Source organism: Mustela erminea, chromosome 4 (genome assembly GCF_009829155.1).
Source record: "Mustela erminea isolate mMusErm1 chromosome 4, mMusErm1.Pri, whole genome shotgun sequence".
Classification (NCBI taxonomy): domain Eukaryota; kingdom Metazoa; phylum Chordata; class Mammalia; order Carnivora; family Mustelidae; genus Mustela; species Mustela erminea.
In genome coordinates, this window is record NC_045617.1 from 44,346,082 (window position 1) to 44,367,027 (window position 20,946).

A 20,946-nucleotide genomic window follows, 5' to 3' on the forward strand; every position below is an offset into this window, starting at 1 on the left:
TCCAGAGAGGTTGGAAACCTGCCCCAGGTTACAGTGGAACCAGAACCAGATGTCCCAATGTGTCTAAGTAGGGGGCTGTCCCTCCCTGAAATCATCCTTGTTTAAAACTGATTGGACACTGCATGGTTCCAGGCAATTATGAATAGAAGAGAGAACAGCTGTTTTTTTTGGTTTTGTTTTTAGCAAAGAATAGTGAATGTCTAGACAACCAAGATTTTAATAGAAACTAGACCTCAAGGCAGCTGAGCTGCTTATTAGAATTTGGAGGGCCAGTTCCTGCCAGAGGGTCCATCCGATGTCCAAATCAGATGTAGCAATTACTGCTCACTGCCAGGGGCTTGGGCTTTGACCCTGACCTAATCTCAGCAGTCTGGGAGCCCATGGCCATGGAAAGACTGTGCATTCGTAGGGGAAGGCCTAAACAAACCTGGTCGTGGAGGTCCTGGTATGTGGGGAGCTGAGGCAACCAGCAGGAAATCCCATCTCACGTTGAAGGGTGACTTACCGCCCACCTGCAGGAACTCTCCAGTAGACTGGCCATAGCGGTGCACACTGTGTTCAAAGGCCTTCTTCAGCGTGGAGCCTTGTAATTGGACCAGGTCAAAGGTTTCCCCAAAGGGCAACACAGCAGCCAAGTTCTCCCAGGTAATTGTGCCTGAGGGTAGTTGTAGATGAGGCAAGAAGAAAAACAGCTTGAGAATGAGCTTATCCCAACACCAGCGGAGATGAGGGAGACATGAGGCTCTGGGAACGCTATTAGGACAGCATCAGCTGTGTAAGCGTTCCTGACACTTAGGGAGGGAATGGACTCAAGAGGCCTCTGGCCATGCTCTCTTCCACTGGGCAAGACGGCAGGAGCTTAGAAATGGCCGTGGCTTCTGAGTCATTGGTGCTCTGCCCTGGACCCCTGGATTGCAGCTGGATCTTCAGTGGGTATGAAGCATTGCTCTGTTCCTCCAGACAGGCGATGCTTCCGTGCCACCTGTCCCTGTCTGACAATGAGCCAAGTGTGGGGCTTTACATGGAGACTACCTGATTTTGCTAACATATTAGGGGCAACTGTAAGTGTCCTGACTGTGTCTGTCTAGTTGGCTTGCTTTCCCCTATGATATCCTGGATATTTGTAAACGCACTAGAAAAATTTAATCCAGTAGGGTCTTCTTTTTTCCAGCACAGAAGGCTGGCAACTTGTTGCTTTCTCTTTCCTGATATCAAGGAAGAGACTGTCAGTATTTTTAATTAAGCAGCATATTTAGTACTTGGCTTTGTTGAGTCAGAAGTTTAAATCAAGACTGGGTTCCAGGGCACCTGGAAGCTCAGTTGCTTAAGCTCAGTTGCTTAAGCAGCTGCCTTTGGCTCAGGTCATGATCCCAGAGTCCTGGGATTGAGTCCTGCATTGGGCTCCCTGATGAGCAGGGAGTCTGCTTCTCCCTCTCCCTGTGTCTGCTCCCCCTGCTTATGTGCTCTCTCTCTCTGACAAATAAATAAAGAAAGTCTTAAAAAAAAAAAAAAGACTGGGTTCGATCATGCCTAGCTGCTACTTCTGTGTGTCCTTCTGGGGCGGCCCTGGTTGAGCTGCAGTGGCCCAGAATTGAAGAGGCTGACACTGTGGTGCAGGGCTGGTGGCAGAGAGGAGCCGCGGTTCCCCATGGGCCTGGCTGGAGACAGAACATGCTGAGTTAACGACCCTAAGCCTGGAAGCATACCGTTGTTCCGTTCGTCAATGGGCGACCGAATGGCACCTCCATTTAAAATGCACATGGACACATGGTTCCAGGACACGTCATCTGGGTGTCTAATGTTGTTGTTAATCTGCAACAGTAACATGAATTTACATTAGTTATTCTACATCTTCCTCCTCAGGATCAGTTGCAGGAATTTGACTGGCTCCACTGAGGAAATACGGCTGCTTCTTCCCTGCTCCCGTGGTCCTGGACACTTCTGAAGTATGATTAGAACTAGTTTTGTGCTGAGAAGCAAAGACAAGAAACTGTGACCAGTCTCATGTCAGACTTTTAGAAGCAAGTAGCTTGAAGCCCTCTTTCCTAAGACCCCGTAGGCCAGTGGGCGGTAGTGAAACCTGGCTCTTGTATTAGGACAGGGCCTCATGCAGCCTGGCCTGCCATGCTGCCCACCCCCTTGCCATACTGCCCCCCTACTCCCACCTCCCACAGGCCCTGCACTTGCTTCTGAAAGCAGGGCCTCTTGCCAACATGTTCCCTGGCCTCCATGTCAGGTCCCTAGCCAACTCCCAAGCCCACAATTTCGGAAGCGCAGAGACAGCCTCCTGAAATGGCAGGATCCATTTCCACCACTCACAAAATACATGTTTCATTACCAGAAATAAAATGAATACATGATGATTTGGAAAAAAAATAGTGCAAAAGCAAAGGTTTTCTTATACTTGCCTCAGCCTCTTAGCAGAGTGGTTAGCACTGCTAACAGCTTTCAGACCTTTCTCTAGCCATTCCCATACAGGCTTCTCTTCCACTACTTCTTCTGCATGACTGCCTAGTTCTGGGGAGCCAGCACCGTCTCACTTGGCAGAGTGTGAACACCGCTATTTACTTGGCCATCAGTTACTGGGTGTGTGTACGCCAGGCGCCGTGCCAGGTGCAGACGGAGTCTGCCCCCTGGGTGCACACAGGCTTCGGTGTGAGGCCTGAGTCTGACCCAGGGACGCTGGCTCAGCATGGCCCCCAAGGGGCTGCCATGGCCAGTCTGCCTGCAGACAGTTCGAGGGGCGTTTTCAGGGGTGATGTGTTCAGCCATGGGACTTATCACATAATGACATGTTGTCATTCTCTGCTTGTGAAGGAGGCTCCCATTCATTCAAGGCCTACTTCTCTGGAGCCAAGAGGACAGATCAGTGAGACAATCTGGCCAAGTTAGGCCCAAGCACATGCGTTTTCCCTACGGTGTCGACATCATCAGAGTAGTGACATTTTGTGTACTCAGACCATCTTACAAAAAAGAAAGCAACATCCAGGATAGACAACTTCCGCTAAAGGCTTCAGTCCTCATAAAGCAATAAAGTGATGGGCTGCTGGGCTAGATCAGGTATCTTCCCAAGGTGCTCAGTATGATTCCCCCCCATGCTTTAGTTTGGGCACTGATTTTTTAAAAAAAATCCTCAGGTCTAATGATCAGGTTATCCCTCCTTGCAGCCTTCCCCGCTACCCAGGCACAGGGCTTGCACCAGGACCACTCACCATAGCGTCACAGATCAGGTTGCCCATGTTGCATTCCTTAAAACGGCATGACTGAGTGGAGCCGTCCAAATAGACAACTGTTTTCCCCAATTCCTGAGTAGAATAATTATCTAATTTTATCCTCCATTTGTTAATGTCTGCTTTTATGCTTGGATCTAGAAGCATGCAAAGAAAAAGAAGATCAGCCTGCAGTTAAGGCAGGCCTCAAGCTGGCCTACAATTTGGAGAAGGGATCAAAGATCATTTAGCTTACCTGTTGTGACTATACATTTCTTTATCATAATTCGTCTACATTTTAATTTGATTGAAAGTTCCTCAGAAAATTCCATTTCTTGGTAGTAAGACCAGGAATGGATCTTAATTTAAAGATCCACTGAGTATCCCCCCCCGGCAATTTTTTAAAAAGATTGATTTATTTATTTTAGGGAGAGAGAGAGGGAGAGAGCAAGTACATGCACACATGCCTGGGGTCGGGGAAGAGGATGGGAGGGAGACAGAAGGAGAGGATCTCCAGCAGACGCCTTGTTGAGCACAGAGCCCTACTCGCGCTCAGCATGGGGCTCGACATCAGGACCGCGGGATCATGACCTGAGCCAAAACCAAGAGTCAGACCCTCAACCACCTGAGCCAGCCAGGAGCTCCAGATCCACTGACTAGCTTAACATCAACTCATCACACCTGCACGAGCCCCTGTGGGCCCACCTGGGATAATGTTAGTGGTGGTGGCACGGGAGGGCTGGGGGGAGGACCAAAGGCATCTAGTGCAGGTATAAAAGGCCTGCTGAGGTTCTGCGGTCGGTGTGGTCCCAGCCTCTCCTTCTGGCTCTTGAGAGGTCTGTGTTGTGACCGCAGGCTCTGCAGGGCACCCTCCTCCCCTCCCTGATCACCGTAAGCAGTGAAAGGCAGGTGACAGTGACATAGGCGTGTGGTCACATAGACTATGTGCAAATAGAGGACATAAGATGTACTTTAATCTGAGTCCCAGACAAAAAAGAAAGACATTCCCTCCTCCGATAAAGAAACTGAAGCCCATCCAGACTGGGCAACTTGCCACAGGCATGCTCCTCCTGGTGGTGGGAGGCTGGTGTTGGAGCCCTGCTCCACACAGTGGGAACCCCTTTGCTTCCGTGAGCTGCCCTCCTCTGGACCCAAGGTCAGAGCTTTCCCATGCCCAGGTGAGGCTTGAAAAGGGACAGAAAGCAGGGACACGGTATCTGATGCTGAGAGGACTTGGGGAAGCAAATGGGATTTGGGGCATTTGGGTGTGTTTTCTATCTCCTTGTCCATGAAGAGGGCAAACTTAAGGGAGAACTCAATCCCACAACGGTACCAGAGTCTTGTCCTGAAACATTAACCACACAACAAGTCCAGCCATCTAATTTTTGGATTGGTGGAACCCTCCCTCGAGTTTCACGTGGTGGAACCCTCCCTCGAGTTTCACGTACCTTCGAGAATGCTGCTGTTGAGAAGAATGGGATTTCCATGGGAAGCAACGACATTTCCTTTTTCATCAAACTCAACCTTCAAATAGCCTAGGTACTTGCCGAAAGCATAGGCCTGGACCACAGGAACCTTCCGCCCATCGTCGGACGTGACTATGAATGGGTACTTCCCAGCCGGCACCTCTCTGGAAGGTGGTGTGCCTAAAAGAGAAGAACCGAAGCTGATCAAGTCCGCCCTTGTACACGGCTGGCTGTGGGTCCGCAGACCACTGGGCAGATGACAAGGAATTCCGAATGGAGGATTTGCTAGCTGCTGCCCTACGGAGCTGGTCTTTTAGAGGCATGCTGGGGCATCTTTCCCTGTTTCCAAAGGCCCTCTGGCACATGAATCCTTACACTCTCAATGCAGCAGGAAGCTCTTCCCAAGTCTATGGTCCCGTGCCTGGTGCAGCAGCGGACACCACGAGGCAGTCCTGTTCAGACTCTCCTACCTCCAGCCAACCTGGGCTCCGTTCCCAGCAGCCGGGGAGACCAGCCCAGCCACATCACTTCCCTGCATTTCAGTTTCCTCACCTGTAGAATGGGTGAAATAACAATTCCGATTTCACAGGGCCGTTGAGTTGTTTACATGTCTGAACTTCCTAGCATAGCACTTGGCACAGAGTAGAAAACAAAGACATCTTTCTTTCCCTTATGAGGGGATGGCCACTTCAGAAACCCTAGACCCCCGTTCTAGAGCTCAGAGTCCTTACTGGAGAATGGGCAGAAGTGACAAAGCCTGTCCTCAGGTTTTGCTGCTAAAATCTATATCCTTCTGGTGCCTTTTGCAAGAGACTCATTCGCTGGCAGCCAACTAAAGTGCACACTGCTCACCTAGCCAGACCTCACACGCGCCAGGCTCTGCTGCCCTCTGTCTTAGAGGTTCTCCTGGGGACAGCCTGGGGGCTACCCCACCACCTGGAGGCTGAAGGGCTCTCCGCTGCCTCCTGAACATGTACATGAACACGTACTTGCACACAGTCACATGGAGCAGGGGCCCTGGCCCCTCGTCACGTGCCAGGCTTCAGTTCTGTAACTGTGAACCTCCTCCGGGCATACCTTACAACAGCGATAAGGACCTGCTTTGGCTGTTTTGAATCAGAGACTATAGAAGAGATACCCTTGAACCCATGACTGTTTCTACCACTGCCCCCCTCCCCACACCCTGGGCCAGTCCTTCCTATTAGGTGTTTAGAGGGCCCAGGAATGAGAGTTGGCCAGTTTTGAGAGTTGGCCCCTAGACCTCATTCCAACTTCTAAGCACTCCTGAGGCAGGTTCTATTACTGTCCCCACTTTACAGATGAGAACATTTGATTGTCACAGGCAACGTGCCCAAGGTCACACTGGTATGTGTGTTATGTGCAGTATGTCCGGCATGTGAAGGAGAGTATACAGAAAAGCAGGGCTGGGAGGCATGGGACCTTATGTTCTCTCCACTACCCAACACAACCTACTGCTGCTAGTCTCATAATACCCGCGAGAGCTGGTGGCCAGAGGCCCCTTACTAAATCGAATGTGAGGCCAGAGGATGCACCAGGCTGCTTCTGGGCTTCTCCTTTCACCTAAGACAAGCTAGGCTGGACACAGCAAAAAACCTGCTCCTTCCCCGCTCTTGTGCCAAGAGCAGGCCCCATTCCAGCTCAAGACCCATGGAGCAGAAGTGTAGCAAATACCAGCCCCTCACATGCAGGAAACAGCTGGTGCCAACCTTAATTTTTCATTTTCTTCCTCCCTCTGGAAAAAAAAAAAAAAAAAAGGAAAAAGGCAAGAATTTTGGAATTTCACTTTGACGAAGACACCTGACTTGCAACCCAGTGTGGGGCTTGTTCCAGTGGAGCGTCCAGCCTCACAGGTAACTGGCAGACTTGGGCTCTAACAGCTGCAGATGATCTCATGCATCGCAGGGTAGCAGGGAAGGTTAACACGGTCATCGTCCTCATTCTACTCTGTGCTGGAGCCTAGATCAGGGGGTGTGGCAGGCCTCTCTCACCTCACCTGGGGAAGGTGAGGGACAGTGGTTCCTCCTCTGAGCCGAGAGATGGAGGGGTCAATTGGGAGGTGCAGTTTCCAAAATGTCCACAAGGTGGCGGAACCCCAACATCTCCCCCTCCCCCGCAGTCTGGGAGGAAAAGGCACTAAATCAGTTTCAGAAAGGACTGGTAGTTTCCTGGGAACTCCAGAGAAGGGCAAGCCTGACCTTTTTTTAGCCTTTGTTATTCTACCTCACTCACACAGACATAACCAAACTTAAAATGAATCTTACAGGATTCAACAATAGGGTCAAATGCCTCATCCTTCTGAAAGGCCTTGAAGTTCCTTTTGTTAGAACCTAACACATGTCATCTGCTTTTAAAGGGACTTAATCAGGAACAAGGAGGATGCTTCCCAGTGGCTAAGGCAGTAGCCAGTCCGTTTTGGCTCTCTGCTCCCCTCAACTTGGCAAGCTCAAAACAGCAATGGCAGAGAAAGCAACCCACGGCTCCACATTTTCCGTAGCATCGTATTCAGCCAAAGACACTCTGTGCTCCACACAGAGCCACTCATCTGTCTTTAAAAAACCAACTTTTCATCTTGGCAGGAAAGTCACCAGAACTCGATTTCAGCCATGGAGCAAATAAATAATCTGGGAACCAAAGGTGGAGAAACCATGGGACTGTGAGCTGACATTTAGACTTGGTAAATGGGACATTTCCCAGCACAGTGCAAATGCCTGACAGAACCATCAGGGCCATGCCCTAGGAGACTTGGCCACAGCAGCTCCTTGGGAATGTGACAGTTCCAAGTACAGGCCTGGACAGCCGCCCACCGTAGCCAGAAGGGGCCAAGACACTGGGTCACGTGGTGGCAGAGGTGCCAAGGAGGAAGCCTTTGAGATGGTGTCCAGTTGGCTGAATAAATTACAGAAAGTTTCAAGGCAGTTCTCACCACAGTTGTAATGTATGGGGGAACCAGTTTAAGAAATTCCATGCTTCCTGTGTGGGACCTCTACTCAACGAAATATGAGTCAGCCCGAAGAAAGGTTGGCATCTTGCCATTTTCAACAACATGGATGGGCTTAGAGGGTATCGTGCCAAGTGAAATAAGTCAGACTGACAAAGACAAATACCACATGATTTCGGTCTCATGTGGAATCTAAAACAAAAAACAAATGAATTAAACAAAAAGCAGAATCAGACCTATAAATACAGGGAACAAACTGGTGGTTGCTAGAAGGGAGGTGGTGGGGGGGATGGGCAAAATGGGTGAAGGAGAGTGGGAGATGCAGGCTTCCAGTTATGGAATGAACAAGTCACGGGAATAAAAGGCACAGCAAAGGGAATACAGTCAATGGTATTGTAATGCTGTTGTATGGTGTCAGATGGGGTCTACGCCTGTGGGGAGCACAGTATAACATAGAGATGCCAAACCCCTATGCTGTACACCTGAAACTAAAGTAACATGGTGTGTCAAGTATACTCAGATCAAAAGAACTTCCAAACTTCCTGTGAAAAGACTGGATAAAAATAATCAGTCATTAGTATACTCATGTGATTGCTTCTAAGGGACTTGGATCTCTTTTACTTAGAGACTGCCTACTTCTCTACATCTCCTTAGGGAAACCACACTCCTGGTCAGCATCATCTCTTGCCTGGGTTACTGCAAAGGCCTCCTAATTGGTCTATATGCTTCTTCTTTGCCTCATTCTAATCCCATGTCCACACAGCGGGCCTGAGTGATCTTCTAAAATGTAAATATGACACGTACTCCCTGATTCAAAAGCTCTCCTGCTGGGGCACCTGGGTGGCTCAGTAGTTAAGTGTCTGCCTTCAGCTCAGGTCATGATCCCAGGGTCCTGGAATCGAGCCCCGCATCAGGCTCTCTGCTCAGCGGGGAGCCTGCTTCTGCTTCTCCCACTCCCCCTGCTTGTGTTTCCTCTCTCACTGTGTGTCTCTCTCTCTGTCAAATAAATAAATAAAATCTTAAAAAAAAAAAAAAGTTCTCCTACTGTCTTAGGAGAAACGTGAGCATCATAACCTAGATGATGGGGCCCTTTCTTGTCTTGCCGGCTTCCTCTAGACCATATGTCTTGCACAGCAGCGGCAACGATCCTAGCTTCTCCCCTTCCCGGGCCACACCCACCGAAGCTTCAAGTATGGGGTGTGACCTGGAGCCAAAGGCCAACATGCATGCTTGTTCTGTCACTCCGCTTCAGCTCAGCCATCTCTAAAATGGAGAAGATACTGACCTACAGGCTTGCTGGGAGGATTGCAGAAGTTAACGCAGCCAGGCGAGCGGACTCAGGTCAATACAGATGAGTGATCACTGTTGACAGGTTAGCTCCTGGATGTCTTTCTGATCTTAGCCCAAGGGTCAGCTTTTCAGGAGAAGGCTGTGTGCGCAGATCCTAGTCTTGGTCAAGTCTTCCTATATATGCTCTCCTAACATTGGGCTTCTCCATTCACAGCATGCTTTGTAAATACATATGATAGGACTGATTGATTTGCATACTGAGAAAAATTGGATGAGGGTCAGTACCCCTTTTAAGACCAGTTCCAGGAGGTCAGAGGCTGCTATGTCTCCAGAGTTCGCTAGCACAGAGAAGGCACTCAATGAGTGTTTGTTGAATGACTAAGCTTGAGCCATTTAGCCAGTGCTTTTCCAGGGACCAGACAAGACTTCTACACTCTCCCTGTAGTGAAATCCATATGTAAAGGGAGCAATGCCTGTGTGGCCCCCTCCTGCCCCTCAATTCCCCCTCAATTCAATTTTCTTAACTAACGAGCTGAGAGTTGAGTGGGGATTTGTTAAGCAGAATCCAGGCTAGGAGTCAAGAGAATGGATTTTGGTTTCATGACCTTGAGAGAGACATTTAGCCCCTAAGGCCTACATTTATTTCCTAAGTTTGTAAAACAAGAGATCTGACTAGTGGCTTGACCCAAAAGTTGTTTAACCTTTTTTTTTTTTTTAAAGTAAGCAACGGAGAACTTGAGCACGCAGAAAATCAGGTGGCGACTTGAGCCGTGCAGCAGACCGCTCAGGTTGTGCAGGCTTCGGTGACCCTGGGGCCAGATTCTGGCTTCGGGCTCCCTGCTATGAGTTCTCTTCAGGTTACAGGGTGGACACCGCTGGCCGCCGGGCCCCCAGCTCCCAGCCAGCCAGGCTTGCAGCTCTGTGCCCTGCCTCTGCTGCAGAAGCAGCTTCAAGGGTCCAGGACCGAGGGCTCCTCCGGCCTTCCCAGCCAAGGTCCTCCACAATCAGAGGGGCGAGTTGCAGTGTCCTCAGCCATCTCTGCTCCGGACCGCAACATGCTAGCTGTCCTGTTTCCTTGAGGGGACTTAACGGGCCGCTGACATTCTCCGTCTCTGGACTCCGTCCCTCCGTTTTGCACAGGCTTTGACTGTTCACATTCTTGCTCTTGGATGTTCAGGGAGGGCTGGGAGGTCTGAAGGAGACGACGAGTCTTGGAGCGGTACCCAGAGCGGGCACAAACTCCTCGTGAGGTCCAGGCCAGGCTGTGGGCTTTACCCAGTCCTGAGGGGTTGGAGCAAGTAAGAGAGTCCTATAGGCAGGGTAAGGGATCACCGCAAATTCATTCCCTCATTCAATAAGTATTTACCAAGCGCCGACAGGCACCTGGTGTTCTGGATCTCCACTGCTCCGCAGGGCCAGGCCTAAGGCCTGTGTTGTCTCTTCACAAGGTCAGGAGAGGCTGCTTGATGGAGACAGAGCAGGGGAAGGAGGGGTGCCCCAGCCGTCCGTGATCCTCTTCTCTTCACCACAGCATCTCGCCGTCCCTATGGCTCTGTACTCTGGTGCCGGGAAGGCACCAGACTTCCCATTCACTTTGTACATTATAGAGCAGGGTTTCATATGACAAATTAAAAAAAAATCATAACACTGTTCTATCACTATGGCCTGTTAAAATGCAGAGTCCACAGCAATGGGATGGGGAGAGAGAGACGGTTTTCATCTTAGCATGGCCTTCTTGTCATTCCATGTACTCACAGTGCTCTTTTCAGAAGTAATAACTTTAGGTCTTGAGATTAAAAAAGAGGTATATATGACCATAAATTAATGTATACCTGATAGATTTCTTTAGGGACAGTCAGCCTTTAGCTGGAGAAGGCATCCCCAGAGTGGTTATATATGACATGAAATGAGTGTTTCTGGTTAGTGAGGGCTCCTCACAGCTGATTCTTGCAAATCATTCATGTCACTCACACTAGTAAGCAATCAGGACAAATTAAACAAGCTTGTCTCTGGGAACCTGGAGATCATCTGACATGACCAAAGTCTGCTTCCAAATCATGACAAGAGTGTTTGGAAATTCTCTTCCGGATTAGCAGTGACGAATTCAGAACCGTAGATGTTTCTAGGTCTGGGCGAAATGTACAAACTGAGGATAAGACAATTGAGTAAGACACTGCCAGCCTGCTTGGGATAAAGCACCATATTCCTGTTTTTTAAATTTTTTTTAAAGGTAAAAAGGTACATTTGGTCCTTTATGTATGTAGCTCAGATTCTCAAACTGAGTATACACCTCCTTTTAAAAAATTATTTCACAGCAGTATTTACAATAGTTCAAGTTGTTAAAGTAACAAGTTGAGGCCAAGATGGAGTCGCTGGTGTTGAGCCCCAGGCCAGCAAACCAACACTTAACTGTGCTCAGCTGTCCCAGAAGAGGCCAGCCAAGGTCAAAGAGCCGGTGTTGGCCAGCTCAGCACAAGTTCCCCAGCCTGTTCCCAAACTTCCCTTTGTTCCCTGGAAGGAAAGTAACCCTGCTGTAACCAATCAGCAAATGCCTCATGTAACTTCCTTGTTCCTGCTTACTCTGATCTGTAAGTCTCTCTGGCCTCCTATGGCTCTTTCTATCTGCTAGATGGGATACTGCCTGATTCAAGAATCATTAAGGTGGCTGTGGAAGAGTTTCTTTTAACAAAGTTAAGAAGAGTTAAGGTTATAGGGCTTAGAGAGGTTTAAACATTTTTTTCAAAAAGATTTTATTTATTTATTTGACAGAGAGATCACAAGTAGGCAGAGAGGCAGGCAGAGCGGTAGAGGGAAGCAGGCTCCCTGCTGAGCAGAGAGCCCGATGTGGGGCTTGATCCCAGGACCCTGAGATCATGACCTGAACCGAAGGCAGAGCCGTAACCCACTGAGCCACTCAGGAGCCCCTTAACATTTTTTTAAGTAAAACTAGCATGAAAGCCTATTTGGCCAATGGAGAAGAAAAAATTACTCACAGTCCTGCCACCCTATGGCAATGATCAATATAGTTTGTGTGATTTAAAAAAACAAAAAACAAAAAACAAAAAACAAAATACATGGGGCGCCTAGGTGCCTCAGTTGGTTAATGACTGCCTTCGGCTCAGGTCATGGCCCCGGAGTCCTGGAATCAAGTCCCGCACCAGGATCCCTGCTCCATGGGGAGTCTGCTTCTCCTTGTGACCTTCTCCCTTCCCATGCTCTCTCTCACTATGTCTCTCTCTCTCAAATAAATAAATAAAATCTTTAAAAAACCAAATATATGTACGTATGGAAAACAATAAGAGGGTCATGGGTGGCAGAATCCATTTTAGGGAGAAAGAATTTTCTGCTTAAACGACTGTGACAGGTCAAGTTTCCAGCAGGGTGACAAGGAGAGCAGGTGTACCTTGTGTAGGTACATCTGTCTCCCCGTTCATCTCCTCCTCGCCTCTGTCTGGGACAACAGGCTCCCCGACACGGGCGTGGATGGGAGTGGGAGTACAAACAGAGAGCGATGGATTGCTTCAAAACAGTGGGAGAATTCCAAGGGTCAGGGGTCGCTGAGGATCCAAGGGGTGGAGAGTAGAATAATGCAAAGGAGAATACCAACGCGGGACACGGGTGCAGACTGGGAGGTGGGGAGGGCTAAGAAAGAAACGTCAACCAGTGAGGCATGCCCTGTGGAGGCAATGGCAGGGGGCCTTGAAGAGGGTCCAGTGCAGGTGAGGGGTCGTGCTGTGCTGTGGCCCACTCCCCTGTGATGACCGGCAGACTTGAAGGGAAGCTGTCTCGAGTGGATGGATGGAGTTTGGGGGAGATGAAGAAGAAAGGTCAGTTTCCCATATTTGATACGATACTTCATGGATAGATAAGAACCGTTTGGGAGAGGCAAGGCCATAGATGCCTGAGAATTCAGCAGAAGTAAAAATTAGGATCAAGGAAAGGAGGACAAACAGAAGATCCCCAAGGAATTATCAGATGGGAGAGGTCAGAAAATATTTTCCAAGTTTCCAATATTTTCCAAGTTTTGCATGATAAAGAGCCTTTTCATTATTAGAGGAGTGACCTCATAAATCAGCTTGATTTACAATTCTCAGGTGATTACAGGTGGGATAATTTTTCTAAAGGGGTCTGTTGGAGTCCAAAGTCCTTTCTACACCCCATGCTGCTTCCCGGGGAGGGTGGGAAAAAGGAGATCTCAGAAGATCAGTAAGAGGCAAAGTTAGGGCAACATGAATGGTAATCCCAGGAGGAGACTTGTACTTTGCAATGGGAATGAGTTTATGATTTCACAACTGTTGGCCATTAGCTTTCCTTATAACTCAACACTGCCAAATGACCTTGACCATGTTGTATGCTCTTTCTTTTTAATGTTCTGAGTTTGGACAGTCCCACTTCATCTTGGAACGTAGTCTCATGAGATGTGATTAAGGCGAATGAGTGTTATGTGGCTGCAAAAGTCATTAGCCAGAGGGCTCTGGCTTTGCTCCCTGAAGGAGGCCGGTGCTGAGGCTGGAAAGGTGTGGCTAGAAGTTGACAGAAAGGTCCTGAGTGAGTGACCACTGGAACGAGTTCCTGTGCCCCCAAGGACATGATCTTTGAAACAAGCCTACACCTCTGCTCTCGGGTTGGTTCTCCCAGCTCACTTAATAAACCACAGTTCTCACTGATTCCCAAAGGAAACCGTTCTTTGTTGGATAGGGTTTCTCTGTCCTGCAGATGTGGTAAAAAATGAGCCCATTTTCTTGTTTGAAAACCCAAGATTATCTGAACTTCAAGAACGAAAATTAATGGAGATGAACAATGGTTGCAAACAACAATAAAAACTTTCACCCTAATCTCACTGACTCCCGTGAAGCAGGGCCAGTCTCTCCCCTCACTCGGGGTCTGGCCGCTGGCTACAGCAGGAAGAGCAAGCATTAGCTTTTCCTGCTCTGTCGTATTTATAATTACACGGTGAACCCCATTGGTTTTGAGAATGAAATCCTGTGGCTCTTTAAATCATTTAAGGTCTCTAAATAAACAAAGTGGTTTGAATTTCGTGTCCCACAAATGTGTGTCTATGTCTCAAAGCAATGAAAATAAGGTGTTCAATGAAAAATGGTCAGATAAAGAAATCTTACTTCGAAAGGTGATCCGTCTGTTAAGAGTCACAACAGTCCTGGGCATCTGCCTTCCTCGTGTCAGTTACAGACATGGCCAAGAATCCCTAATGGACATGATCAAGTCAACAAGAGAGAGATGTGAAGCCTGCTGATCTGGGATGGAGAGAGGAGCCCATGAGATGGAGGTTTCCGTAAGGCTGATGGCCAGCTCTCCAAGGAGTATGGGGAGAGGCTCTAAGGTAAAGCCAGGAGGCCGTGACAAGGGAGGGTGGTTGTGGGGCTCTGGAGAAAGAGCCATCCCAGATGATGACCCACTTTCAGCCTCACATGTGACGCTGCTAAAATGGAGTGGAGCCGACAAGTCACACGTTGAGAGGGTCAAGGGACTCTGAACCTTGCGCATGGGGTCAGCCATCCACATGGAACATTCTGCCGGGACGAAGGCAGGAGCTGGGGCAGAGAGGAAGACCGCAAGCTGGGGGAAGCTGGGCAGTGGCTGAGAGACCACTAGAGGACAGTGAGAAGGAGGGGCCTGGGTGGTAGAGCCTGGAGGTGGGAGCCTCAGAGAAGTTAGAGGTACCGTGAAGTTCACGGCAGCAACCTAAGGAAGTTATAAAGCGTTGTACAAAAAAAACGTTTGTATTTCCCCAAAGTTTTAAGCAATCAGGCTCTTTGCATGGATGACCTTGTGGGGAACAGTATGTCAGAATGCAGGGGGTCGTAGACTTGGCAGTTCTACCCCTGCTATTCTGAAGATACAGAAACTAACGTCTCCACTCACCCAAAGCCACAGGTAGCCAGAATGACTGGCATGATCCAAAATTCAGTTCAAACAGCAGGAGGCAAACAGATAGCACATTGAGTCTGCCTTTGAGGGCTGCATGGGGAATAGAGTCCCCTGGCGTACATGCTTCAGCTGTCAACCTGCTCGCACTTTACTACATTCTCCAAAGGCAACACTATGGACCAATTCATGACTCTAGGGTCTCGTTCCTTTAGAGAAAACATGTGGGCACTAGCCCTCATCCCTTGAAACTTGAAGATTCTGTAAGCCTTGTTGGGTGGACCTCCTCTCCCCTTCATTCCAACATGAGAATGGTTAGACAATACCAGGTTCTCTCCACGTGCACAAAGGTTGTATTCAGAAGAACCTGGAACAATGTTCAACAGTTGTGGGGCGGGGGATGGGCTGGGGGAGCGGTTCATGCACTGTTTCTGTCATGCCTCATTAAAAGCTGAGTTGTTGTTGTTGTTGTTGTTTTTAATGGTCTAGTTACACTACACTGAAGTTAATTTAATGCGTGGTAACCAGAATTAAACCAATTAAATAACAGAAAATATAAGGCGTAATCTGGGTGTTTTGTGAAATTTTCTTTTAGGTATGTGTGTGTGTATCTGTGTGTTGGGTTTTGTGCATGGCAAGCCATAAAATTCCAAGGGAAGTATTATTATTATTTTTTAAGGATTTTATTTATTTTTGAGAGAGAAAAAGAGCACAAGCAGGGGGAGCAGCAAGCCGAGAGAGAAGCAGACTCCCTGCTGAGCAGGGAGCCCGATGTTGGGCTCCATCCCAGGACACTGGGATCATAACCAGAGCTGAAGGCAGAGGCTTAACTGATTGAACCACCCAGGTGCCTGGGATGACTATTTTTTAAAGTTTTGTGTATTGACAGCAAGAGAGAGAGAGCACAAGCAGGAGGAGTGGGGGAGGGAGAAGGAGAGGAATGGGAGAGGGAGAGAGCAGGGAGCCTGACATGGGGCTCGATCCCAGGACGCTGGGATCATGACTGAGCCAAAGGCAGATGACTAACAACTGAGTCACCCAGGTGCCTCCCCCAGGATGTATCATTTCAACTACACTCTTTTTTTTTTTTTTTGAAGATTTTGTTTATTTATTTGACAGATCACAAGTAGACAGAGAGGCAGGCAGAGAGAGCGAGCGAGGGAAGCAGCCTCCCTGCTCTGCAGAGATTCTTGAGGCTGGGCTCAATCCCAGGACCCTGAGATCATGACCTGAGCCGAAGGCAGTGGCTTAACCCACTGAGCCATCCAGGCAGCCCCTCAACTACACTCTTATTAATGAATCATATTTAACCTCAACTTAAGCTAAGCTAATCCCAAAAACAATTCAGAGGAATTTTTTTTAAGGCTATGACAATTTATTTAAACAAGCAAATATGCTTCACTTCCTCCTTTGTCCTAGAATTACCTTTAATTGTTAAGTTCATCATCCCTCAAAATGACGAGTATCAAAATTGACTATTTTCAGGAGAACAAGTTCATGAGAACAACAATCTTGCTGAGCAACCACGAAATGTGAGATAAACGACTAAGACTTTAGGAGCAGTGTTCTCAGAGGCTGTAATGATCTAATTCAAGATTTATGTATAAACAAATCACAATTTTCATCCCCAAATCTTCCTTTCATCCAGTCATTCATCATTAACTAAACTCATCTGCTTAGCAAGAGGCACACAGTGTTTTGCAGGACCTCACTGGCTGGAACAAAATGACAGGGGCAAAAGCAAAGGCTGCAGCATTACTGGGAAGCCAGGCATGCTGGCCGAACCTTTTCGGGCCCAGCAGGGCACACTAATTGACAGTCACACCGCAAGTCTGCAGGGGACCAGTGGGTGCTAGAAGAGGCAGGTGGCACTTAAGATGGTGTAGAGGCAAATCGGGAAGAAACGGGGGTGGGGGGTGGGGGATGACTTTAGCATTTGAATGGAGGGAGTGGATTCCTTCGATTGATTATGTGCTGTTTTGGTCACACTTCATTCATTCAGCCATTCAGAGCTGAGTTTTTCAAAATGTGGGGCAGCAACAACAATATGAGGAAATTAATTTAATGGGTGGTAACCGACACCATAAAAAAAATGAACTATGGGGCGCCTGGGTGGCTCAGTGGGTTAAGCCTCTGCCTTCAGCTCAGGTCATGATCTCAGGGTTCTGGGATCGAGCCCCGCATCGGGCTCTCTGCTCAGCGGAGAGCCTGCTTCCTCCTCTCTCTCTGCCTGCCTCTTTGCCTGCTTGTGATCTCTGTCTGTCAAATAAATAAATAAAACCTTTAAAAAAAAAAAATGAACTAGTATGGAACCAGGGGGCACTCTAGGTTCTTTGTGAAAGTTCAGTGTGTGTGTGTGTGTATGTGTGTGTGACTCTGCGTGTGTCTGCATGTGAGAGACTGTGTGTGTGACTCTATATGTGGTGTGACTGTGTGAGACTTGTGTGTTTGTGTGTGTGACTGTGTGTGTGTGTGTGACTGAAAGGCTCTGTGTGTGTGACTGTTTTGTGTGTGACTGTACGTGACTGTGACTGTGTGTGTGTGCTGGGTCTTCATTGACCACGCCTTTCCTACTCTGAATCAAAGTCAATACAGCCTGAAGCCCCTGCGCCCCAGGATGAAGGGCCTGGAGGCAGACTTCTTGCTCCCACTGTGGGCCCCTGGAAAAGCTAAAGGCTCCAGGGAAGGGTTTGTCACAGGTCTCAGCCACACAGCTGGGACAAAGCTGGAATAAGGACAGCTCAGGTATGAGGCCCTGTCCTGCGACGTCTCTCCTCCAGCCATCCATTCCAGACGGGAAGTCATCGTGACCTTTTCTCATGGGGTTGTTTCCATCCTCATTCTGCAGAGCAGGAAAGCAGGCAGAGACAGGAGCCCACCGCCAGGCACGGCATGGCCAGTCCGACAGCTGAGTCTCCCTCCGTCTCGCCCCACGCCGCCCCATGACTCGCCCCCTGGGGCGCCCCCCCCACCTGGCGCTCAGCCCCTCCAGTCGTCCTAGAGTTACTTAGGCGGCTCTCAGATGTCTGACTGTGACAGCACTCCTGCTAATACGTTCCCGTCACTGTCGGTGCCTGTCGCTGTCCTGCCACATGTACCTAACGCCCGGGGGTGGGGGCACAGGCGCTGTCCTCGTCGCTCCACAGACAGCTTTGTCCACAAGACAGTGCAAATTTCCTGTGAGGAACGTTAAGGGCCTAACCTACTGGAGTCTAGTGGGTTAAAAGTTTTTAACCCCCCTCCATGGATTTCACAACCTCTCAGGCGCGTCATTCAGTGTGAAATTATTCTCTAGCCTCTGTCTCCCAAGAGGCAAAACACGAGCAGCATGAGGAAGGAGTCAAATACGGGAACACCGGCCTTCTTTAGTAAGGGAAGGCCAGGCTCACCCTGTGAAGCTCACCAGCCTCCCGGTCTGACGGGTCTGTCTGCACCTGCGGGCAGCCTCCCCAGCGTTGCGCCAGGACACAGCTCTCTACAGTTTATAAAGTGTTCTTCCACACCTCATGCCATCTTCACAACATGGGGCCCGTGGAGCGTTCTCATCCTATTCTGAAGTGAAGCTAACGGGCTCAGGGAGGGGGAGTGACCTGCTCATGGTCTCAGACGGGAATCAGGAAGGAAGACTTTGGACCCAATATTGTTTCTTTCTTTTCTTTTTACAATCTGTGTCTCTCTTTCTGATTGCAAAAGCAACATGTGTTCATTATTTGAAAATACTCAAAAGTGCTAAGAAGAAAGTGAAAATTGCCTGTGTGCTTTTCTTCGTGATAACACCTTTTAACATTTTAAAAAAGGTTTTTAAATTTTACTTATTTACTTGAGAGCGAGAGCGAGAGTAAGCATGAGTTGGGGGAGGGAAAGGCAGGCTCCACACCGAGCAGGGAGTCCAATGTGGGACTTGATCCCAGGACCCCAGGATCATGACCTGTGTGGGGATGGCTGAGTGACCTGAGCCGAAGGCTGACTGAGCCACCCAGGTGCCCCTCTTTTAACATTTTTGGGTATTTTTTTTCTCTTTAGGGTATTTTTTATTTTTGCTTTTACAAATATAGGATCACCTTAGGTAACCCATATAGAGGTGGGCAAAGCAGCAACCTCTTCAAAGACAGGGGTGCTCCCCGCCAAAGCCTGCCTTCCCACTGCTGATAAAGGTCAGTTACCAAGAGGCCCCCCTTCTCCTCTTCTTTTCCTTAAAAGTCCCTTCAGAGCTCCATGCAGTAGTGGTAGGGGACAGGAGGCAGCAAGGCAGGAAAAACTCACCAAGCCAGACTCAAAAGTTTTGGTACATTATGGGTTCAACATAGAAGGGAAAAAAAGAGGATTTCTAGCTTAAACTGCCTAACATCAAGGAAAGAGAGAGAAGGAGAGGGAGGGGGGGGAGCAGGCATGACTTCAGGAGCACGGGGGCCTAGGGCTTCCAGGACATTCCTAGTGGTCCTAGTATGACGAAGGGTTAGGACTTGAGCCCAGGGTTCCAGCTCCTGCTACCTGTGAACCTACAAATCAAGTCAGTCACTCTGATCTGCGGAGGCCTTATTTATATTTTTGTTCCTAAATTTTTTTTTTTTAGATTTTATTTATTTGGGCGCCTGGGTGGCTCAGTGGGTTGAGCGACTGCCCTCGGCTCAGGTCATGATCCCGGACTTCTGGGTCGAGTCCCGCATCGGGCTCCCAGCTCCTTGGGGAGCCTGCTTCTCCCTGTGACCTTCTCCTCTCTGATGCTCTCTCTCACTCATTCTCTCTCAAATAAATAAATAAAAATCTTAAAAAAAAAAAAGATTTTATTTATTTATTTGGAAATACAAGTGAGAGAGAGGGGGAAGCAGGCCCCTCCCTGAGCAAGGCACCCCAGGCGGGGCTCGATCCCAGGACCCTGCGATCACGACCTGAGCCGAAGGCAGAGGTTTAACCCACTGAGCCACCCAGGTGCCCCATACTTAAAATTTTTTTTTTACGACATGTTGCTTTTTGATATAAACTTTTGCCTTGGGCTCAGTAATCTTATTCTATAGTGTATTTTACACAAGTATTTATAATATACATAAATAAATGGAATTGACATAATCATGAAACCAATAAATGTTAAATTAAAGACATTAATAATTAATATTAAATTAAAGACATTAATAATGTCTCTGAATAAGATTTACACATTACTATGTACATATATTACATATATATCACATTTTACAAAATATATGTAATATATATTATGCATTAAATAGGAGTAAAAATAATAACAGTTACAAAAGCAAAGAGATAAAAGTTAGTTGTCTAGACACCCTGACCAGTATAAACCTTTTGAAACAATTACCTGTATAAAGAAATGTGTTGGAGTGTCCTCCTACCACGATGTCCACGCCCTTCACTTTCTGAGCAATGAGTTTATCCATTTCAAAACCAGAGTGTCCCAGTGCAATAATTTTGCTCACATTTAGAGTTTTTAGCTTATCGACTTCAGGCTGCAATGCAGCAATTTCATCTTCAAATACTAAATTCCTTCCTAAGGAACAAAATAAGCAAAATGGACATTTATTAATAATTTTTATTATATTATTACACATACTAACACACAGAGTAAAAATACTTTTTTCTACTAAAGCTCTTACATTACTAAAACCAAAACATATTTATAAATTAAATATAAAATCCCTAGATAGCCAATAAAAATTCACATCAGTTTCCTTAGTACCCTCACTTGACATTGCCTTAAATTAAGGTTGTGAATGATACTATGTTGCTCTAATGTAATCTCATGCTATAAGGAGGCTTCAGCCTGGAAACCTATCTATTCTTTAAAAATGTGTGTTTAATACCAGATGTCTCTTAGTCATAAGATTTTCTGACCAAGATATGGCTTGTACACATCTTGACTTCATCCAGTTCTCTGGGCGTGGCTCAGAACGGCATTTATATCCAGCAAGCAAATTCATTCACAAAAGACAAAGGTTTTTCATTATTGAAAATACTCCTAAGAATTGTGTCACAGGCCCTAATAACAACTCTGGAAGATTAGTTCCAGCTTTCGCTGACCGGAGGCTACTTTAAAAATGTACACAGATCCCCAAGGAAAGTAAACTTTGTAAAAAAAACACTCATTTTTAAGCCTTAGTTTTGGTGTTTTTGTTAAAGT

At 47.7% G+C, this 20,946-nt stretch overlaps 2 protein-coding genes across 2 annotated transcripts in view; one reads left to right on the top strand and one right to left on the bottom strand.

Annotated features, from left to right (window-relative positions):
• The window catches only part of SNX14 (sorting nexin 14), a 94,347-nt gene extending 92,015 nt beyond the window's left edge, over positions 1 to 2,332 (top strand). Inside the window, exon 28 of the mRNA XM_032339128.1 lies at positions 1,864 to 2,332. Within this exon, the coding sequence (XP_032195019.1) occupies positions 1,864 to 1,896 (33 nt within the window). The 3' untranslated portion in view covers positions 1,897 to 2,332. The remainder of the gene's footprint in view (positions 1 to 1,863) is intronic.
• Positions 1 to 20,946, bottom strand: part of NT5E (5'-nucleotidase ecto) — a 48,829-nt gene that overhangs the window by 5,013 nt on the left and 22,870 nt on the right. Inside the window, exons 3-7 of the mRNA XM_032339129.1 lie at positions 20,128 to 20,316; positions 4,658 to 4,855; positions 3,213 to 3,367; positions 1,707 to 1,812; positions 506 to 655 (exon numbers count right to left, since the gene is read on the bottom strand). Coding sequence (XP_032195020.1) covers positions 506 to 655; positions 1,707 to 1,812; positions 3,213 to 3,367; positions 4,658 to 4,855; positions 20,128 to 20,316 — 798 coding nt within the window. The remainder of the gene's footprint in view (positions 1 to 505; positions 656 to 1,706; positions 1,813 to 3,212; positions 3,368 to 4,657; positions 4,856 to 20,127; positions 20,317 to 20,946) is intronic.